The sequence below is a fragment of the Periophthalmus magnuspinnatus genome, chromosome 16 (assembly GCF_009829125.3).
Source record: "Periophthalmus magnuspinnatus isolate fPerMag1 chromosome 16, fPerMag1.2.pri, whole genome shotgun sequence".
NCBI lineage: Eukaryota > Metazoa > Chordata > Actinopteri > Gobiiformes > Gobiidae > Periophthalmus > Periophthalmus magnuspinnatus.
In genome coordinates, this window is record NC_047141.1 from 19,011,542 (window position 1) to 19,034,891 (window position 23,350).

At 39.3% G+C, this 23,350-nt stretch overlaps 1 protein-coding gene across 1 annotated transcript in view; it reads right to left on the minus strand.

Moving 5' to 3' along the window:
* Positions 1-23,350, minus strand: part of me1 (malic enzyme 1, NADP(+)-dependent, cytosolic) — a 48,564-nt gene that overhangs the window by 5,278 nt on the left and 19,936 nt on the right. The window contains exons 4-6 of the mRNA XM_033981362.2: positions 6,980-7,055; positions 5,920-6,081; positions 2,027-2,130 (exon numbers count right to left, since the gene is read on the minus strand). Coding sequence (XP_033837253.1) covers positions 2,027-2,130; positions 5,920-6,081; positions 6,980-7,055 — 342 coding nt within the window. The remainder of the gene's footprint in view (positions 1-2,026; positions 2,131-5,919; positions 6,082-6,979; positions 7,056-23,350) is intronic.

Genomic DNA, 23,350 nt, shown 5'->3' on the forward strand with positions numbered 1-23,350 from the left:
AGTGGGAGTATACGGCCAGAGAGATTCTTGAGTCTGCAGATTGTAGAGAGCAGAAGCAGGCAGGACCTCAGCAGAAGGTCACAGACAAGGGTGCTCTGTCCAAACACAGCTGTTCAACTTGCACATAGTGGAGTTTGTGTGGTGCACAAGCGCCCTGTTCAGGATGTCCCACTGGACTCTCAGGGTTTAATAAATCCCCCGTCTCCAGAGGGCCAGCGTCTCTCAGCACACATTATTTTTCAAATCCCCTCATTAAAAACAAAAAAAAGATTTTCTGCATTTTCCCCTCTGCAACTCCTCCATCCTCTGGTCTTAAATCATGCATTCTTTTAGACAGCACAATTTAAGGAAAACACCATTCTATCTTTTATCAAGCTTAAATTTCTTTCGTTTTCTCTACTTCTACTTCAGAAAATGTGAGTTAACTAACTTGACTGACTTGGCTCTTTCATATAAAGCCGACAATGAAAAACCCAGACAGTCTGTAATTTTCAACAAAAGCTGTGAAGAGATCCCCTGCGATCATTTAAGCATTATGGCTAAACCTCGAGTGAGAGATTAAAGGGATTTGTGACACTTGCAAGAGATTTCCCTGGAACATCTAACATTGCTACTGCAGCCTGTTACAAGCATACAACACATTTTTTTATGTAATAGTATGATTCTTTTTGAAAATCATTGTACATGTTTATATGGTGGTCAAAAGCACACCATCTCCCTCTTTTTAAGACATCATACTTTCACACCATAACACAGTGGTAACATGCATTTTAGGAAGTTGTATAACAGCTACAAAGTCTTAAGGGAACAGAAGATAAAAGCATAAAACCGTTCAGACAGTAGCACATGGCAGGGCTATGGACCAAGATTCATTGCCTCATTAACCACAGCATCTTTAAAGTATTTTTTATAGCAGATTAAAAAGATGGCTCCAGCCGGCTGATGATGAGTCAGACTGGTGAATTTAGCACATGGTTCTTAGAAAAGTAAACATAAATATTCCTTAAAATACTGTTAAGCTGTAATCATTCATTCAATCCGTGAGCCCATAATTATCCATTTTCCGCCAATCTGACTGTTTCTGGAAAAAAAAGCATGATGGTTCTTGGTAGTGGAGAGGCTACCCAGTTATTAGAGCAGTGGCTTTCTGCAGCCAGTTGGAGGGGGCCCAGACCCAGGACTGTGCCTCCGGACTGCAGTCGATTTCGGGTTTGTAGTTTGGGATCAGGCCTAACCATCCCCATGTGTGTGGTTCTGTGAAGACACGTGTAAATGCAGGCAAAGGAAAGGTATACAACGGTCATGGGACATATACGCCCTAAGAGTAAGCACAGAGCATGACATATCTAATTTCACCAAAAAAAACCAAAAAAACTAAGAAGATAAAATCAGGCAATTCAAACAAGACAATATGGAGCAGTTAAAACTTCCAGATTGTGTCCAGTCTAAACACTGACCTCTGTGACAAATAATAACGTCACTCTGATTGATGAATTTCTGTGTTATAGACAGGGGGAAGATGTTATCTCTGGCCAGAGATGGAGATAACATAAAAAATAAATCTAACCAAATAGTTCCCAGTATTATGAAACACAAGAACTATTTACTGCTGAATGGAGAAGTATAAAAGATCAAAATATCATATAGTGCTATGTCAATGTCAGGTTGAAGTTTGCATACAGAAAAGCTTGAAAATACACATGCTTTCCCATTACAAAGAACACTATGTTAACGTCCACTATACACCAAAAGATATGCAGGGTTAAAAAACATATGTTATGCAATGGTTGTATTAGCCAGACACAATGGGACCACTTTTCATAACACCTAAATCCGCGTTGACAGAGGTTCCAGCCCCTTGTGTGCACCCCCTGAATCCCCTCGACACTTTTTGATAGTGTCCATGTTAAACTCCTTAACATTTTTCTCTCCAATCCTTAATGTACCATCTGTTTTGAAATGACAGCAGCAGACTTGAGCACAGAGGAAGTGGGTGGAGGATGAATCAGAGGGAAAATGGCTGTACCTGTCGGACACAGCCTTCATGAACTCGTCCAGCAGGTCATCGTAGGCCTGGCCCCTCACTCTGCGATGCCTCAGGCCAATGTAGAGAGGGTCTTTTAACAGTGCCTGAAATATAACAGGACAAATTATCATTCAGTTGTATTATATAGCAATTTCATGAGTCACAGGTAGCCAATAACTTGCATTTGATCATTTCAGCTGGCTCTATACAGTGTGGTGCCGTAGGTGAACGTGCGCTTTGTCTCCTCCGTCCTTCCTACCTTATATTTGCCTAATACAAAACAAAACGCTAATATTCCAAATCAAAATTTTAGGGGTACAATTCACCAGCAGGTGATGTCTGGGTTGCCTATGCCCAGAGCAGGCCCTGATTTAACACAGTCTTTAATTAATGAAAGACAGATATAATAGCACAGGGAAAACATGACAAAGTACAGAGATATTGTGGTCAAACTGGACCCACAACCTCATTGCCAGAGGGTAGAAAAACATCTCTGTCTGTGTATTCACCACTTAAATATGTAAATATAATTGACGTGGCAATAAAGTTGAATGAGAAAAATTAATCGCACATGTAGTTTGTATATTATTTAAGTCCAGTGTGACAGTTTTAAGTTAACTCATATGTCAGTACGTATACTTCAATGGACCATGGGCTTGACATGCATGCACCTGTGTCTACACCTAACACGAACCATATAACTCACAGCTGTACAAAAATGTATGTAGCCCTTTTTGTATAGAATAACTAAAGTGGTTTGTATCAACCTTGTGAACATGCGTAAATGTTGAGGCTCTTCAGGAATTCTGACAAAAGTATGTGTTGACTAAAGAATGATTGTGAAGGAGAGTCAACATCAACAGTCTTAATCTCCACAGCATGTTGGAACAAGCTGCTTTGAAGAACATGGCATGGAGTTTATTTAAAGAAAAAATAATACAACTTGTGTTTCATTACCAAAATATATAACAAGTTCTTCAAATGAAAAGCAGCCTGAAAAAATTGCATAAATGGGAAGCATTTGTTATTGAGTGGAATTTGCAGATGATGTAAAAATGCTACATGTAGATCCAGCATCATTACTTTACTAGGAGCAGATATTCTTGACACTCTTTGTAAGTCATCCAAGGGTTTTTGTTTTGAGTTTAAAGAGTGATCCGGCGCGACATGTATCCTCATTGAGACAGCTGACCTTTCATTTCTATGGGATTTCAGAGATGGATAATTACAAGTCGGCACAATGATGAGCCCGAAGAAGACAGAAGCAACCTTTTCCATGGCAGGGCAGAGAGATGCCATGTCCAAGAACAGTTTATTAAAAGCTTAGTTTATTTAAAGTTGACAACGTATCTTTGGTTTTCTTTCAAAGATTTTAATCAGCAGTAGTCAAAATAAGAAACCTAAATTACCCTGCATAAACCTTTATAGACACAGATCCTACCGTACAAATGTAAACAGATGAAATATTGTCATGCGTCACTTTTATTTAAATTCTGTAACCTGGGAACCAGAAACAAGCAGAATCCAGTATATTTTGAGGGAATCTATAGTTAACTGGCCCTTGTTTCTTGCATATAACTCAATTTTCGCTGAGCAACTGTTCCTAAACACAGAAACCAAAGGAAAAGGGAAAAACAACATATTTGCAGTTTTATAGTGTTGAACATTTTAACATGGAAACTTGAGCGTTAAAATGCAGGCTCACTTGTAGGACAAGTGTCTGTGGAAAAGGACACTGGGTTTACACTTGTGAATGGCCACCCACCTGCCCCAGACACAAGCAGCATATTGTCCAGGGCGAAGTGAGCAGGTAAGTGTGTCTATAGTGTTGGGTTACATGAGATGACAGCAGGAGCATGAACAAAAGACTTGGGCAGTGAGAAGAGTGATGCAAAAGTCTGAAACGCATCCAAAGCAGCTCATCTGTCCACAACTGAAAGAAATATAGACCAGGAGGATTGACCATAATATGCTTGGGTCTTTTAATCAAGGGGTCTACAGCCAATCCTCTGTCAGTATAAGCATACGGTTTGGAGCAGAACCAAGTCTTTTTTAGACAATAAATATAATCACTTTCAACACCAAATAAAAGTACTTGTGGTATTATACTAGTTCTGATAACCGACTAATAAGATGAAACAAGATCATTCTAAAACGGTTCAGGAAGGGTCTAATTTTGTCCTGTTTATGTGAGTTTTTTAGTATCAATACTTGCTCAAATGAGTATGCAGTTTCAGTACTTTTAGCAGTTTTAGCATTCGTTAGAATTTATTTTTTGATAAATCTGGAACCCCTTCAAAGAAGTCGCTTAAATTATGCTTGAATCTATCTGGCTGTTTGGAAGTGTGCCAGTTCATGACTCCCTGTACCACACATCTCCTCAAGGACAAATATAATCCCATAACGACAGCTATTTCAATAATTAGCCTGTGCTACCGCTAGCTCATAAACTTCTTCATCTGCTCCCAACATGAATCCACATACAACGCACATTGGCCAGCGGCCTAGGCTGACTCTCATATGGATTAAGACACACACCCAAACACAGGCAGCTATTCAACTCATTTCAGATCATTTAGCCTGTCATCTCTTCAGAATCATGAGGAAATGAAATGGTAAAGTATGGTATAGACAGGCAGGCAGCACTCAAATCCATACTAAGGCATTTCTTTAAATCTAATAAAGGGAATATATGACTGATACCACTACTTTGCTCAAGCAAAAAACTCTTTGGGTTTGCAATGACTACAATCTCGTGTTATTGCTGTTATTAGAATCTTTAATCTATTACAACCCAAAAAGTTGTAAGCAAAAGTGAAATGTAAAACACCATCACAGAAAGACAATGCAAACTTTAGAAGGAACTTAAAATATTATTCAGAAATGAATCCTGTAAGTTTAATTACAATTTGTCAAAACACTGTAGCTCTGACAATGAGCATTCTCTAATGACACATAAAGCTGTTAACTTGAAAAGTAATTTTTTTTATGACTGTCAGTGTGTAAACAGATATGTGGACAAAACTAAGAAACAGTAGGAGATCAGAAGTGGAAAATACATAACGCTACAGGTCAGAGAGTTAATAAAGATAAAGAGATTCAGTATCTTTCAAATACTTATCATACTTATTATATGCATATGTTCCTGAAGACATATAATGTTAATTTAGAGTTTTCTTGTGCCTGAAGCTTCAGGCTACCCAATTCCACCTGGACATAGCACCACATGTCAAATGCAATCTAGTTGAGGAAAATTGGGATTTTACTATAACCTGCAGGCCAGGAGTTAGCTTTCTGCTGCTCTGGGTAGGTTTATTCTCTCTGCTTGGCATGCAACTCATGCATCCTTAGGCTACAATAACTTGTAGTGATATGGAGACACAGACATTTTTCTCACAGTCTTAAGTATTTGGAGCATGTGTTGTTCAGTGCTTGAGTTGAGATGTCAAACTAGAGAAGAGTGTTCATAGGTGAGAGGCAGAGTGGCGCTGGCAGAGGGAGCGGTGCTTTCCCAGCTGGCACCTCTGAATGGAGCAGCTGAGCTCACTGGTACAGAGGGTGTTTCCTGCTTGTAAAGTGTGGGATCTGTTTTATTCAGTGGCATATGATGCACAATGACATTTGTAGAATTTGAAGACAGGCAGCAGTATTTAATGATTTGAGAAGTTTACACAGAACAGGGTACATGAGAAAGGAAAATATACTTACTATACTACTCGTTTCTGTCAACAAGCAACACGTTGTTTTGAGGCCATCAACTGACAGAGTGTTTGAGTGTATAAATGTTAACCCATCACACTAACCTCACTATCCACAGTCTCTGGTTATACAAACCATGACACCAGAAAGTTATAATCTATATTATATCTATATATTCTTTATATGCAGCTCACCTCGTTGTCTGTACCCACATCAAGCATGACCGGCAGACACTGCTGGGGTGGCATCCCTCCACAGGCAGTGTACAGAGCCAGTTTACCCACTGGGATCCCCATCCCATAGCAGCCCAGGTCTCCAAGCCCCAGAATCCTCTCTCCATCTGTCACACATACAGCCTGCCAAACAACACAACAGAGTGTAATGCTTTTAATTTGTAATGTTCAAACATTTAGTAATGTGGCTATAAGCCCAAGATATTTACAGTCATCTTTAAGCTAAATATCAGTCCAAAGGCACATCTGAAAGATTTTTGCAGAGTAAGCTATCAAGGTCAATATACATTTTTATAGTTATGTTTGTGAGAAGAAACATAAGAATTGAACCTTTAGTCCTGATCACTGACATACATCATGCCCATAACCAAACAATAGTGGAATCCTTTCATTACCATTGTCTTTTATGTCACCATTCCTGTGGTATGTGACCAGCTTTTTATGATTATATTGTGACTTGAATAATTTTGGGCTTCTATTAACCAAATACTCTTGGCATTCTTGTTAGCTTCCCACAGTGCTCCAGTATATGCTCCATAAATAGCATTCCCAAATGTTCATATATAATAATCTGCCTGACATACTACAGTGAATTGCTAACTCAGGCTCCACTTTCCCAGTTTCTGCTGAAATGTTAAAAGTAGGGCCCATTAGGTGAGCCCTCTATGATCTAGAAGCCCCCTGTGACATTGAGCTGCAGTGTCAACACTGTGCTAAATGCCTTGCTGCTGACAGCGATGAACAGGTGTTAGTGACTGCGGGTACATTAGACATGCCAGGGATGCCTGCTTGTGTCGTCATTGTGCAAAGGCCACGATTATGATGTGCAAATATTTCAACTATACAAGAGACAAGGAATATTTCAGGATTTTTGGGAAATTGGCCAAAATCAGCAGGTCAAGGGACACAGCACATTTTTCACATAACCACAAGAGTCTAGCTGCAGCTGCTGTATGGAATGAAGTTTTGCACCATAACCGAGGCAAGTTAGCACAGAAGGGTTAGCATTTAAAACAATTACCTTGATGTCCTTCTCTGGCCAGTTCTGGAGGATGGAAGCTATGTGTCCTCGATCATGGACAGTGATGAACAGGCCCCTGTGGAAAGAAATACGGTGTGAATTCTCTCATCCATTTGTGTCAAAAACAAGCTTAAAACAACATAGAACATCTGAAGTAACAATGACTATTCTTAAGTGTGACTTAAAGGAAAAACTTCTTTAAACTGCCACCTAGATGCTGTTTAAAGTTAGGGAGCCATGCTCTCACCCTCTGAGCTACAGACTTTATTCAACACGGATGGCAAATTGAATTTCAAAGTTGAGCCCTAAGCTAATTCTCTGTGCATGGAGAGTTTGTTTAAGCCCCTTTAGGCTGTTTAAAAATGTGTCCTACTGCTACCCATTCTCTCTGGTTCTCTTACTCACTCCCTTGTGTCTCATGCTTCAGGACAATCCCTATGTGAAGGGGTTATGTCAATGTGTGGGGTCTCTCTGCCAGCACAGCCATCTGGACTAGGCTTCATATTATTATCGACACAGCAGGACAGTAAAAATGCATGGGTCTGCTCATAAACAGTATATGCTGCTAGCACAGCCTTGTCAAAAAACTAAGACTGTGACAATATAACACATAGGTAAAACTACTTCTTGGAGAATGAACAGGTGTTTTTTTTTTAATAATAATGTTGAATGTATAAGACATATTTTATTATGTGTGGCAAGATTATGACATGAGGAGCAAATCAACTTCAATTTACTCATTAACACACCATGTACAGTACGTGGAGCTTTACGAATCCCAAAGTTGTAAGATTAATGGTGCCTATGAATTACTCCAGATGCCTAACTGCCTCATTACACCAGCAACAAAGCGGAAATTAACATGAAAAAATACACCTTCACACACCATAACCAACAAATATTAGATAGTTGTAGTATGATTGCAAAACTGCCTATTAAACTCTCAGCAAAAAAAGTTGTTGGCAAGACGCTGAGGCCAAATGATACACAACCGTACTGAGTGGAATCTGCTAAAACAGAATAAAGGTAGTATATATTCATGACTTTTTATATGAATATAAACCATGACAAACAGATCAACTGAAAATAATACAAAATGGTCAAATAAAGGTCATTGGAAAGTCTCTAACACTTCAAGCCTATCATTTCAAGTCCACAGTATCAGTGAAGTACTTGAAGAGTAATCATTTGAAGGATAGACTTTTGCCAGAAAAGCAAGGAGCAATTTGGAGGAAGTAGGAGACGCAACACCTGTTGGTTTAAAATAAATCATCACAGACAGACAGAAAGTAAACAAGACATTTCTATGTTATGTTCTGATCTAGACATGACGAAGACTGTTAAAGAGAAAAAAAAGGATAAAAGGACAATGATTTCACTGAAATGGGGAGTAATGTTTGGCATCAGTCTTCACAGCGCTTGAAGACAACCACAAACCAAGGAGTTTCAGGGCTCCAGACTAACAGTTTGAGTTGGGTGCACTGGGGGGACCAAGATTTTAATTTGGGTCCAAAAGAACAGTAAAGGCTGAATAAATTGCTTAATGAATAATTTTACTCAGATATACAATTAATTCTCTATAGTACACACTTATTAAAGAAATATAAATTATATTTCAATAATGACAAGTTGTATCCATTAAAAGTAGTTTATTTGATGAAATAGCATTAAGAATGTACTTTTTTTTAAAACAGAATTAGTATCCTAGGATCATTGATAAAAATCTGTTAATTAAATGTTTGCTTCAAAAACTGGGAGTGAGAGGTCTGAGGTCTGTGTAGAGTCAGACCTCTTTTATTTTCAATAGCTGATCTTTGACGTCTAATTTTATGTTCTTTTTCACCTCAAGCGTCGGCAGCATCATTTAAGTACCTAAACACAGTGTGGAGGATCTGCGGGTTTGATGCTGCTCTTAAGAGGTGAATTTCAGATTGCTTTAGTGGTCAGGTCATAAGTGAGGGGAGAGCGAGTGAATTAATACTTTTTCTTTTAGCTGTAAATTAAGTGTGTTCTATATTGTTTAATCCACATTTATAATGAGGAGAGAGGACACGTGAGAGGGGATGTAGTGAGGATCTGCCGCAAGCACCAGTTCGCCCAAGAAAAAATTTCACCCCAACAAAATGGGAGCATGTGCACTCTGGAGCCCTAAGTTTAATATAAAGAATATTAGAATGTTACAGGGATTACTGACTACATACATGCAACATACAGCAGCTATCAAAGAGTCTTCCTAGTGTAACTTAACTATAACTTTGAGTCAACTATTTGAATAAAAAATTGAAAACTTAAGGGAATTATTCATATTCTTTCTTGATAGTAGCACCTGTGTGTGAGCATGTATGACCAACTATGAGCTATAATATGTTGTTGACTGTGTTGAAGATTGCTTTTATGCAAGATATTCCTTTCCAACTCAATGTCATTAGAGTCCAAGTATGCCCTATTGCAAGCTGGTGACCGAACAGCAGTGGCCTAATTTTCTGGCTGAGTGAAGGGCTACAAAGAGTGTGGAGGAGGTCAGAAGAGGGGAAAATAAAGCAAACAACCTGGAAACCAGAAAGTGCAGTGCCCAATGACCTGTGGTTCAACACAAAACACTCCCCTGGGACCAACCCGGGATGCAGGATGGGAGGGGGCACTGCAGAGAAACAGCGTGACCCCAAAACAGAACGACCCACAAGCACTGACCCGTGTCTTCACAAAACACCTCCAATCACCACCTCTGAACGCTCCCCAATGACATAACCTTATTCTTCACACTGCAGTTAGCGAGCCACATAGGGTTAGACTGACACAATGGGCACAAATCACTGAGTAAAGCCTGTGAAAATGGGGTCAAAGTTCAGAGGCTGAAAATGCTATGAGGTTTTGCCATAGAATTAAGCTCCAAAGACAGGACACTTTGCCACACACTGCTGCAGTTCCTCTTGATTGTAAATGAATTTGATTGAATTTAAAAGAACTCAGCTCTTTATTGTGATTCTGCCCAGAGGGAGAGGAAATGTGAAAATGTGAACTTAGTAAAACAGTGTTATCATATTTACAATTAAATTACTCTGAAACTAGAATAATTTAATTCAATTTTATTGATATAGCACATTTAAAAGCATAATAATAATTGTTTAGTCTAAACTATAATTTCAAGATAAATAAAGTGATAATAAACATTTCCCCACATTGATTTTTGACAACTGAATACTGTCGTATGAATTACGGTAAAGACTAAATACTGTAGTGAATATAGATGGCATGGCTGATGGGCTGAATGTTTTCATGTTATGTAATAAGAGTTTTGACAGAGCCTCTCACACAAGGGCCATGACAGTAACTATACACCAACACTCAGATAGTGGGACAGATTTAACTCTGTGCCTGATGTAATCCTCTCCCAAAGGTCACAGCAGTCCTACACACACACACAATTAGCTCTGACATGCACTGGAAGAAATGTCTGTGAACTCAAGAGTGCACACTGTGGCACAAACTGAAATATAAAATATCTAGTGTTTATTTTAATACTCGGATTCTAAGTTGAGGTTATGTTGAGGTCAACACATCAACTAATTCAAATAACTGTTTTCATAAAAGTTCACTAATGTTACCTTAAATATATCTTTTGTACATAAGTGATAAGTAGCTTTCAACCAAACCTATTACTGCACAGCAGAAACTCTTTGGTTTGACTTCCAAAATACAGCTGGACTCCAGTTAGTGTCACTAAAGTAACACATTTATTCTGTGGGAGAGGCCAAGTGTGGAGATGCAGAGCTTTTTTATACAAGTTTCAACATGACCAATGGTCCAAAGTTAACACAAAAGATCCAGATGCAAGGGTGTTATTATCAGGGTTTGGAAGTTCAACATGAACCAATGCACAAAAAGAACATATCAAAATTCTGAGTACAAGTGACTCATGCAGCAATTGCAGAGATTTGCCGATTCATTCTTAATGTGGTGCACAAATTCTTGTACCAAACAACACATGTATCTGGTAACTTTGGTTTTTGCTCTCATAAAAAATCTGTTCCAATCCGCCAAGACATAAATCTCAATATATGAGTGAGGTTTAATACAATATGTGATTGTTTATTGACCTAATTATCCAACTGCTAGTTAGTACTAATGCCTTCAGGTCTATCTTTTGTTTGATATGGATATGGATTTCTTTATCCAGTGTTGAGCTCCTTGGACCTTGAATTTTATATATCCACTGAGATTTCCTTAGTAAATAAGCTAACCTGAACAGTGCAAGAGAACTAAACCCCTGTATTTCTTCTCTTGTTCCTTCGGAAAAAGAAGCTTTTGTGCCATGTTGAGGGTTGAGCTTTTGTGTTTTCTCTAGCAGCGAGAAGCGAGTGTACCAAGTCATTTTTGTTCAACACCAAGCTCTCATCACTTGGAAATGAATTGTGACGGGCAGGAATCCTCTGTCCAATGTGTACTTTCCTATTACCGCCTCGTGTCTCAGTCTGGAGGGACAATGCACTCTTCTTCTTCTCTCTGTGCCTCATACTGTCCATGGCATGCTCAGGCTAAGACAGGGTTTCTGCACACAACTATTCAACACTTCATTTGACTCACCCTCTGCACTGACATTTTTTGGTCTTGGAAAACCAAAACCAACCCCTATTTCATTCCACTGCATCAGATTGAAACCCATCCGGGCTTTTACAAAGAAGCGGCATCATCCTTTCTGACTGAACCAGGAGATGAGGGTATTTGGGGCTAAAATGGAGCCAATCTGATGAAGTTTTCAAGACTTTGGTTTACACACCAAATAGAGCAAAACATATGCCCCTTTGTGTGTGTGTCTGTAGTGGGATTTAAAGAAGGTGATTAGCATGACAGAAAAGCAGTGATGTATTACATGTGGGTGAAAAACTTAACTTCAATTTGTGGGCCTGGTCATAGATCTGAAAATGCTAGAAATCGACCGATGTGTTTTTTCATGGCCAATGCCAATACCGATTGTTTAGAATACAGAGCAACCGATGGCCGAAGGCCGATATCTTTTGGGCCAATATGTGGGGCTGGTTTTGATTATTTTCTCCAAATTAATTAAAAATTTACTACACACTCCTCCCTAGCCCTTTTTTTTTTTTTTACCACAAACCTATAAGAAAGCTGTGTAGTCACAGCTAGTCTTCATATTTAAGTGTTAATATAAAGCTTTTTGTGTGTTTTTAGGCAGCAGATTGACCAAAACTAAATATCGGAATATGCTGGAGATTTAAAGCTGATAACCGATAAAAAGTCCATATATCACGCAATCCCTTATATAAGCAAATATTGGTTATTGGCCACAGTGACATTCTCAGCTTAATGTCAAAAGTAAAAAAAAAAAACACCAAAAAAAACAAAAACGGTTGTGGTCTAAGGATGTGGTGGAAATTTAAGTATATTCATGTTGTCTGCCAGACCCAGACCAGACATTTACATGTGTGAAGGCTCTATCTCCATCCCACAGGAAACTCGCTGTTGTTGTACCTGTCTAAGTGTAAAAGTTCATTATCATATGGGTGTGAAACAAAAGTCACTCTGCTTTGAATTGTATGTGGCATTCTCATTCTGGTATAAAATAGTCAGAGCTCAGATGCTCAGGGTTGTTGAGACTTGGACTTAGACTGAGAGGGGAATTGGGGGAGAGGCTGGGAGGCTACCAGTCTGTGGCCAGGGCAAGCCTGGGCTCTGTCCTGTCTGTATGTGCTGTAACAAACAATAAACCCTTTTTTTCTGTATTTCAAAACTCACCAAGCTTTGCAAATGTATTAGTTTTCATCTAGAACCTGTCTGTGACAGCCCCAGCAGAGGTTTCAGTCGCAGCAGCACCCACATCACCTCCCCTGCCCACAGACCAGCCCTGGGTCCCCTTTGCTACATCTACTCCCTCTAGGGACTCCTCACTCTCCTTTTCCTCCCCACTTTCACCTATGGCCCTTCCCGACCATCTAGAAAGTCTCATCAGATCAGGAATTAAGATGGCTCCCCTCACACCTAATATAGAGCGATCGAGAGTTCTGGCATCAACTATGCTGAACTCTTCCCCATACCCACCTATGCCCCCCACGTCTTTCACCCAAACTCCCCCCTGCTCCACCTCCTCGGCCCTCACCTGGTCCCTCACCCTCACCCAAACTACCCCCTGCTCTCTCACCTGGTCCCTCACCCAAACTCCTCCCTCCTCGCCCTTCCGTGGTGGATGTTGCTCTGTCTGATCATTTCTGTGTCTTCTTTGACCTGTCTGTTATTCCCAAACCAGCGGCTGGTCCTGCAGTTGTTCGAAGGAGACACATAAATGATAAAACAGGTGCACTGTTCATGGAAATGATACACTTTGAAAATGCCTCATGTTCTAATGTTGATGATTTGTTGAACTCTGTAACTTCGAGTGTTTTGAATGTTCTGGACACCATTGCCCCGATGAAGGTTAAAATGGTTAAAGATAAACAGAAAGCGCCATGGAGGAATGATGACTCGGTCAGGGCACAGAAAAGGGAGTGCCGGAGGGCCGAGCGGGAATGGCGCAAGTCAAAGCTCCAGGTTCATTATGAAATTTACAGAGAAAAGATGCACATGTACAACCACAGTTTATGTAGAACAAGGCAAAGGTATTTTTCTGACATTATTGGAAGTTGTAGTAACAACTCTCGTGTCCTGTTTGCAATGGTGAACAGATTAACAAACCCCCGAGCTCCACTGCCCTTAGAACTAATTTCCACATCTAAGTGCAATGAGTTTGCAGTATTCTTTAATGACAAGGTTCAGGGCATTAAAAATGCCATAAATTCCACAACGCAAATAACAACCCTGCACCCACCTAGACACTTAGAGCTGACTCACTTTGCACCTGTAACTGACAAAACTGTCCAAGAGATTGTCACCAGTCTGAGTTCATCTACATGCTGCCTCGATGTGTTACCCACTAAATTTCTAAAGTCTGTGCTCAACAGTTTGCTGTCACCACTCATTCACATAGTTAATATGTCACTTCAATCTGGAACATTCCCAAGCACTTTGAAAACTGCAGTTATCAAGCCTCTCCTAAAGAAGAGCAGTCTTGATGCCACAATATTGAACAATTATTGACCGATCTCAAATCTGCCGTTTTTAGGCAAAGTTCTCGAAAAAGTTGTTTACCAACAGCTTATTAACTTCCTCGAAATGAACAACTCCTTTGATGTCTTCCAATCAGGTTTTAGATCCCACCACAGCACTGAGACTGCTCTTATCAAGGTGACAAATGACATCTGCCTGAACACTGATGCAGGCAAAGTCTCAGTCTTGATCCTGTTAGATCTGAGTGTTGCCTTTGACACTGTGGATCATGGGATCCTCTTACAGAGACTAGGGGACTGGGTGGGCATCTCTGGTACGGCGCTAAACTGGTTCAAGTCCTATTTAGAAAACAGGGAGTACTTTATTGAAATTGGAAAATGTATATCAGATAAAATGTCCCTGACCTGTGGGGTGCCCCAGGGGTCAATCCTGGGACCCCTGCTGTTCAATCTCTACATGCTGCCGTTACGCCAGTTAATACGCAGCAATAATGTGTCTTACCACAACTATGCAGATGACACTCAAACCTATGTTTCACTAGCAGCAGGTGAATATGGACCAGTGGATTCACTCTGCCACTGCATCCAACAGATCAGTGTGTGGATGCAAAACAACTTTCTTCTGCTAAACTCAGACAAGACTGAAGTCATCATCTTTGGCCCACAGAAACATAGAGAAAGTGTCAGCAGTCACCTCCAGTCTCTCTCTCCAAAACCTTCAAATCAGGCTAGAAATCTAGGGGTAATAATCGACTCAAAATTGAACTTTAACAGCCACATCAAATCAGTAACATCTGCAGCTTTTTTCCACCTAAAAAACATTGCAAAAATCAAAGGTATACTGTCAAAACCAGACTTAGAGAGACTTATCCATGCATTTGTCTCCAGTAGGTTAGACTACTGTAACGGCCTGCTCACTGGCCTCTCCAAACGAGCCTTAACACAGCTGCAATACATCCAGAACGCTGCTTCTTGGGTCCTGACTAGAACCAGGAAGTATGAGCACATAAGTCCTGTGCTCAGGTCTCTGCACTGGCTCCTGTAGCTCAAAGAATAGACTTTAAAGCAGCTCTGCTTGTGTATAAGTCTCTCCATGGCCTAGGTCCAAAGTACATCTCCGACATGTTAGTGCCATATGAACCATCTCGCAATTTGAGGACTTCAGGGACCGGCCTCCTGCTGGTGCCCAGAGTCAGGACTAAACATGGGGAATCAGTGTTTAAGTTTTATGCAGCTAAAATTTGAGACAGGCCTCTACTTTGACAATGTTTAAATCCAGGCTCAAAACAGTTCTGTTTAGCTGTGCATACGACTGAAAGGTTTTTATTCTGCACTCTTCTCTTTTAATGTTAATTTTATGATGATTATTTGTGATTATTTATGTTTTGATGTGTGATTTTAATGTCTTTCTTATTCTGTAAAGCACTTTGAATTACCTTGTGTACGGATTGTGCTATATAAATAAACTTTCCTTGCCTTGCCTAGAACTGTAATTTTTCCACAACAAGGAAAAATACACATTTTAATATGGCCAGGACAGCACGGTAGTAAGACATTACCAGTCTTTGATTTGCATTACTAAACAATATGATTACTAAAAAATCTGTGTAAAGCATGGAAAAATTGAAAGAGATGCAGTGACATCATAATGTAAAGCACTGCATACCAAAACAATATCCAAATAAGTACCAGTTTGCTTTGATGATCTTATAAGGCACATGCAAAAAGGAAATAAAATGCTAAATTAATGCAGACAGACTGACTAAAAGGAGACATTTTGACACAGATATAACACAGAAGAGAGCTTAATAATGACATTGAGCAACTGGAATTTCACACTTCATACGTAACCAACCGTATGAGTCATCACCGTGACTACGGTAGCTAATGGGGTTGAAAGAGCAGTGGTCAAATGTCCAGACCACTGCAGCAGATACAGTATCAGCTTCAGCTAGACTTACGTAAATAAGAGGAGGAAAAGTCTTGCTCCAAATCCTGCTAAAGAGATCAGACCCACAAAACCTAATGAACTCAATGGCTATTACAGACTCTGGTCCAAAGTTTCCAATAATTTCTAACCATTTCCGGACATTTTGAGAATGCTGATAGTGTGAAGCTTGACATGCAGTTAGCATCAAAAAACTATTTGAATTGACCTTACACCATTCTGACGGTAAGATTTTGCAGAGAGCTGTCGAGCTCAATGAAGCTGTTTTCAAGTCACCCAGAGAAGAGCATTGTTGACTTGTTGGTGCACATGAACACTGAACATTTTACACAAATCAACCTACTTTATGTAATATTTTAGTGGCAAGACTTTTCTCTTGTTCTCCAAAGAATAAAATTCCTGCTTAACCGACAGGACCAAAGTGTGGCTTAGTTGCAGAAATAAAGGTGAGTGGAGTAGAATAATTCTATGTAAACCAGGGTTTTTAGCAACAGCGGTAAGTACAAGTTCAGTTTCAGTCTAAAAGAATCTGCAACATCTCACAATATCAAATCCTCATAAAAGAAATGTAGATAGGCAATTTAAATTAATTACACTTTAAAATGTTTATAGCTCTTAAAATAACAACTGAAAACAAAATTAAGTGTATGTGATATACAGTCTTGTAGTATATTGTTGACGCTTACAGACAAATCTGGATCTAATTTTATGGGATGTCTGGGTTAGAGGCATGAGAGCGTCAGTCTACTTTGTATCCAGATGGAGAAGAGCTTTAAGAGTATCCGTTTCTTATAGCAGGACATATAATTCACACTCCACCAGGCTTCAACAGTTATATTTTACGATTCCGCTTTTCAGTAATAAAACTATAACTTACTATACACTTTTATGCACTGAGGAGGTCATACTGGATTAGCTGAGGGACACTGGAAATACCTCACACTCACATTTTAAAGGTAGACAATTGAAAGTGACATAACGTGTACCTTCTAGCAAGAAAGCATTAGCATTGAGTAAAGTGATTAAGACTTCTAAATCAAAGTGATAGCTCAGGGCTTAGGTCATCACTGAAAGAAGAAAAAGGATCAAAGGCGTCCAACCTGTAGAGTTACCTTAGGTCGACCTCCAGTCACACTTATCACACAGATCTCCACAACCTGCTGAGAGTCAGTAATGTGAATTGTTTTTTCTAAAAAAAGGCACTTTTCTGTTTGGAGGAGCCTAAAGCTTAGCGTACAGCGTTTCCCATATTGGCCGGGTGCCCCACCCCGCCAGCACTGCCCCCCATCCTGTCAATCAAATTATGCGGCGCTAATCATCTATTGTCAAAATGTGCTTCTTTACTAAATACGGTCCGCTGCTATATGAAAAACTACTGTATTTATAGAAATACAGACCGTATTTTCCCTCATACCCTGCCTAATCTAGTCCGTCAGTGATCCTGTCCGGGTTTTGCACTATGCCGTAGTCACTCACAGGCAGCGGTAGCCACGGTAGCAGCATGGATCTATTAAGGTTGCTTCTGCAGCAACACGACTGAGGTACATGCCAGACACTGTCCCAGTGTGTCCAAGTTAGAATTGAGTTTGTAGATGATAATAAAATACATACTAATTCTCAGTGGCACTTTGTAAGTAAACAAAATGCAAGGCATACCTACGAGAAAAAAAGTCTGTAAGCATCATTTGTTTGACAGATAAATTGCAGTGTGCATGGAGCATGGTCAAATGAATCTCATCAAGGCTAGTGGTTACAGGGCGAATTTAGAGCCAGGCTTCATATTTGGAATTCCGGCCTCGAGTATCATAGCAACCAAAGAGCCAATCTGGAGCAAAGCAAAGGAAAGTAACGCCCCTTCCCGCCCAAACCGCTGGTTTAGTGGGAGGCGTGTGCTTAGCAGCGCTGTCAGTCAAATCTGTTGCGGGAAGCTGATTGGTCTCTTATTAATGTTCATATCTTGAGTTACTGACACAATAAAAAAATACAAATACCAGGATCACATAGTAGGTCTCAATACGAACGTTTTAAGACCAAAATGATGAGTGACAGTTTTCTAATGTAAAGTGAATTGGAGCCAGGGTCAATGGAGACAGAAGCACAGCCCATGATCACTTCCTATTTGAAATGTGACAGCTAGCAGGTTTGTGATATACATTTATATATACAGTCTATGGTTATAAAGCAGTGAGAGGATGAAAAGTGAGGTTTGCTCATATGACTTTTATTCAGAAGTACACCATAAATAACTGTATTAGGTCTTAAATTCAGAATTTATTACTGTAAATGAAGACTTAATATAAATAAAACAAACTATCACTTAATTAAAATGAGGATACTTCTGAAAGTATGTTTATGTTGCCATTTCATTGTTAACAACAAACACAACAACTTCAATGTAACAGTAAGATAAATGACAGTAAATTATAAATCTCTCATATCATCTATTTAATACAGATGTCTATATTTTTCTCCACCAACGTGCATGAGTGTGTGATTGTGCACGTGCACCTACGTGACCAAACCCCCCTGGCAAACCTGTAAACCTAGGGAAAACACTGTAGTATCTATAAAATTAAATACTAATGTAATTTTGGTGCATTCATTCTTACCAATGAGGTGTGGGAGATGACCTGCAAGTCTGTGCTATCTATAAAGTTTTTTTTGTTGTTTTTTTTTTTTCACACAAAACATCAGGTTTTAATGATTCAGTCAATTTACACAGCAAATATTCTGTGTCAATTTTCTCTGTATTCTGTAAATCAAAATCAAATGAGCATGACCTGGCCATTATTACTGTTCTGCCCAGCACAACACACAACAGAGCAGATGAAAAAAACACCACGTCATGTATAAAGATTGATTAACTTATGTCGAGGTTTTGCTTGATAGAACTGAGCCAATGTTCTGAATAAACAGTTCTTTCACTTAAGAATGCGATAAACTGGACCATAAAGGTCAGTGTGACAGATCTGTGGCAGAAAGCATTTGCTCAATCAAGTAATAAACTCAACAAACAAAGACTGGATTGGACTTGTGCACTTGTGATAGACAGATATGTAAATTCAAAGTTTTTTGTCACGTTTTGAGATTACACACAGCGCACATATGGCGAGGGAGCTAATGGATATTATCAGGCAAGACAGATCTACTATAGCTATGGGCCAAGACTTGTGTAAACCATACAAATAAATTTAGTTAAAAAGAACCAGTTGGTCAAAGACGTCACAGCTATCAACAATAAAGGTTTATCTTGTAGATAGGAGAGATTAATAGTGGTTAATGAACGATTGCTCAGGTATTAAGACTGCCCACTGTCGTTGACCTAGTATACAGCTGCAGTTAAGTTGAGTTAAAAAAAACAAGTACAGTGGGCCCTCGTTTATTGCGGGGGTTACGTTCCAGAAATAGCCGCAATAGGCAAAATCCGCAAAGTAGTCAGCTTTATTTTTTACAATTATTCTATATGTTTTAAGGCTGTAAAACCCCTCACCACACACTTTATACACTTTTCTCAGACAGGCATTAACATTTTCTCACATTTCTCTCTTGTTTAAACTCTCAAAGTTCAAATCTTGGTATATTATATCCCACAAGTCCAAAGCGTTTCTGAAATTTGTCAGTGCAGAACATTTCATCAACATTGTGGGTTTTGACAGGGAGAAAACTTGCAAACATACAGCACTTCAGAGTCACACTGCAATCCAACATTTATGTAAATTTGTTCGTTTACATCTCCCCTCCCTTTGCTCCCGTTGTAAAGTCATTCCCCCTTCAGAGCGCTGTCACAACACAATCAGTGTACATCCCGCTAATGAAACTACAGCACACATCAGGTTTGTCAAGTTGTTGTGTATAGTTTCGTATCATGCTTTTGTATATTTATATACTGGAGAACTGTCGTGTGGAAGCATGGATAATGTAGGCTTATGGGCTGGACATTGCACAGAAATTTACAGTTAAGCGTAAGAAGGCTTCGAATAGGGCCTGGGAAAGATCGCTAGAATACTCAAGCATGCACAGATGACATCTAAAACCTCTTTAGGCATGTTTTTGTTGAGGGCACATTATAAAATGGTAGAAAGTAAAATAAATAAATACATTTGCATAATACACCCTCTTTAAAAATTCTATTCTGTTTTAAACATAATGGAACTGTTTGAAAGTGGTAGAGACAAATGGCCACTATAGTTGACCTGAACTGTAGAGTTGCTGCTAAATCTGGGGGCATTCAAATGCTGATGATTTACAACTAACAAAATATTAATTAATAATGCATGATGTCATGAGCATACAGTTTTCTCTTTATTGCGTCATACCATAACACTGTTATAGTCCACATGAGAGTAAACCCAGTGGGTCACAGAGTGAAAGGATTGCAAAACGCCAGTGTGTTTCTTTGACTTGTAAAATGTCATCTTCAACATCTGCTCTTCTGGCACTATGGCAACACAAACACATTTAAGCCATGACAGGGGCAATAAACCTGTGATATAGAAGCACTGATATTTACAGCCACTTTCGTGAGGGCCACTGCTACAGTCATATGGGCCACAATAACATTGTTAAAACATATAGAGCGAGAAGGAACAAGAAGCCAAAATATAAAGGCAGGAAAAGGAAACTAATTATGCAGAGAATTTAACACTTTAAATGTTTTATTAATATATGCCTGAGATATGCTTGATATTAATGGTATATTATTGGCAGCAACGGGGCAATTTGACTTTCATATTACAGTAAACTATTTTCATATTGTCCCCCTTTCTTTTCCGGATTTTCAAATGAAATGCTTATGTCAGTCTGACTGATGCTGCCTACACTTATAACATGTGGATTTTTCATAACTTACAAACCAGGCTGAGTAGTTCAGAGACATCATAAATGGGACGATCAAGTCCTTTTTCCACTGGAGGGGGGCTGGAGAAATATTGCTGTTGTGCACCAAACAAACCAGTGGAGACAGTAAGGAGAGCAGCCAAAGAGATCTGTGCTCTATAATTTAGGTCTTTACTGATGGCGACTAAAAAATGCACTGGAAAAAGCAGTTAATAGCATTTAGCCGTGTATTACATTGGACAGCAAATGGTCCTAACTATTTTTCCTTGCAAATTCAATTTTAAAGTCCTTATTTGAGACAGTCTAGAATAGATTAAACAAAGATTGCCCTGAGATTGACACACAATTAAAAAATAAGACAAAAGTACAACAATGACAACACTGCCAATTCAAACCTCTTCAAAATATGTATTTAACTTGAGTACTTCCCATGTTTATTCAACACTGCAATGGAATTGGCAAATCACCTGCATTTGTGTGTTTTCTCTGGAAGTTTGTGGTAAAAACTACTGTGCCATAAAGAATGGTATCACTGGCTTCTCTTTACTACATCAAAATAATGTGTTGGATTAATGCCAAATGCTTTCCTGAAGAGGTCAATGCAGTTTCAAATTATTCCAATTCTTCCCACATCTGAGTTTTAGTGTTTTTTGCCTTGGAGTAAACCAAATTACAGCAGTAAAAACACATCAACTCTGGTCATGTAATCAGTCATAATCACCAAAAGGATTCTCAGTGGAAAAAGTGGTTGTCCTTTGAGTTCTGGTTGCAATTAGGTCACCACAGTTCAATAAGCACATAGTTTAATGGATGTGATCTTTTTGCATGACTCTATAAAGACTCATCACTCCATGTAAACATTGTGTTTGCCCCAGTAGTGCCACGTTATAACTTCAAATCAATATTTCAGCTTTTCAACTATCTAATCTTACATATATCTAGCATGCAGTCATCATTCTGTTATCTGAGGAAATGAAGGTTATACAATTAAATTATTTATTTGTTTTTTTATTACATTGTGCATGCTCTATATACTGCATTGTCTTATCTACAGTAAGTTACTCCTTTGTACTGCATAAATCTTGCCTATCATATGTCGGTGTTTTCTTTTTTTCATGAAAGCTGAACCAATCCTAACACCAGCACATCTCCTGGGTTGTAAAGAATGGTGTGTATATCTTACTTTCCTCACTTTGAGAGGTAGCAGCAGTCACACACACAAGGACTGAACATTGAACCTGAACCAGGAATTCACTAATGCCTGGCAAAGATCATCTATCACCATCAGCATGATAAATCGGTTTCTGTCACTCCCCTCAGAGCCCCTTGATGGAGTTTGTGTCTTACATAAAAAGAGTCTTTTATAAGTTTATTTAGACTATGCGTAGCACTACACCACAGCATTAAGGCAGACACTGGAAATAACTGAAGTAAACCTAATTACTTTAATGCAATAGTTGGGATCATTTTCCCTCTACAAAACATTAACATTTATCACCAGTGAGCTTAGAGCTGTCAAACAAAGCACACAACCTGCATTTAAGGTGAAAACAAAAACAAACCTGTATGAAGACACAGTAAGTTTCTGTGCCAAAACAATGTGTGCGCTTATGAGCTTAAACAGCAATAAAAGTCAGCGTGTCCACTAATCTCCTCATGTGGTGAATGTAGGCCTTTCTCCTCACCCCCTCCCGGCTTTGGACCGCTTGGAGATCACTGAATCAATCCTGTTTTGACACCTAATGGCGCTTGACATTTGGCCCCAGTTACAGAGCACCGTGTTGGGGAAGATTACCAGTTCAAGTCACAGGGAAAAGCCACTCCTGCCACATATAAAGGAATTAGACCTGTAAAGTTAGGATTATACAGTAATCAGCTGCAGTGGTGGTCCAATGGGAAGACACACAATAGCTCTGGGAATACAATTTGAGAAAAGTTGATGAAATGGGGCTATGGGAATTGATGAAATAGATATCTTTAGCAGGTAGCACTAACAAGGGGCAGGTGGGCTTATCCTCCAATACAGAAACATCAGTCCTAACCCTCTGGCAGTGAATCTTGGCCAGTTGCCCTTTGGGACGGTGGGAGTATAAGATGACTCCTTCAGTATGAGCAGTGAGAGAGACAGGGAGAATAGTAGGAATATTTTTCCACATAGTTGTTCAGGGCTGGGGGAGAGGGAGCTGTTAGGAAGTGTATTCAAGGGGGAAGGAGAGTTTCCAGGTTTTTAAAGTACCCAAGGTGACCATTAAAGTAATACTCGCTGGACACCATTAGAAAACTATACAGGTTACAAGGGCTGTTGAAAAACTACTTGCTGATGCATGAAGACTTTTTTCAGATATTAGTGGTGGTGGGTCTGAATAGAGTCCAGAAATGTTTAAAAATGACAGCAAAGGCATGAGGACATTTGTGACATGCAGAGCAACTGATGTAATACAAACAAAATAAATGCTTTCTAAGAAAAATCTAAATCATACTTGAATTATATTTTTTGTCATAAAGCCAATCTCAGCAATTCACAATATG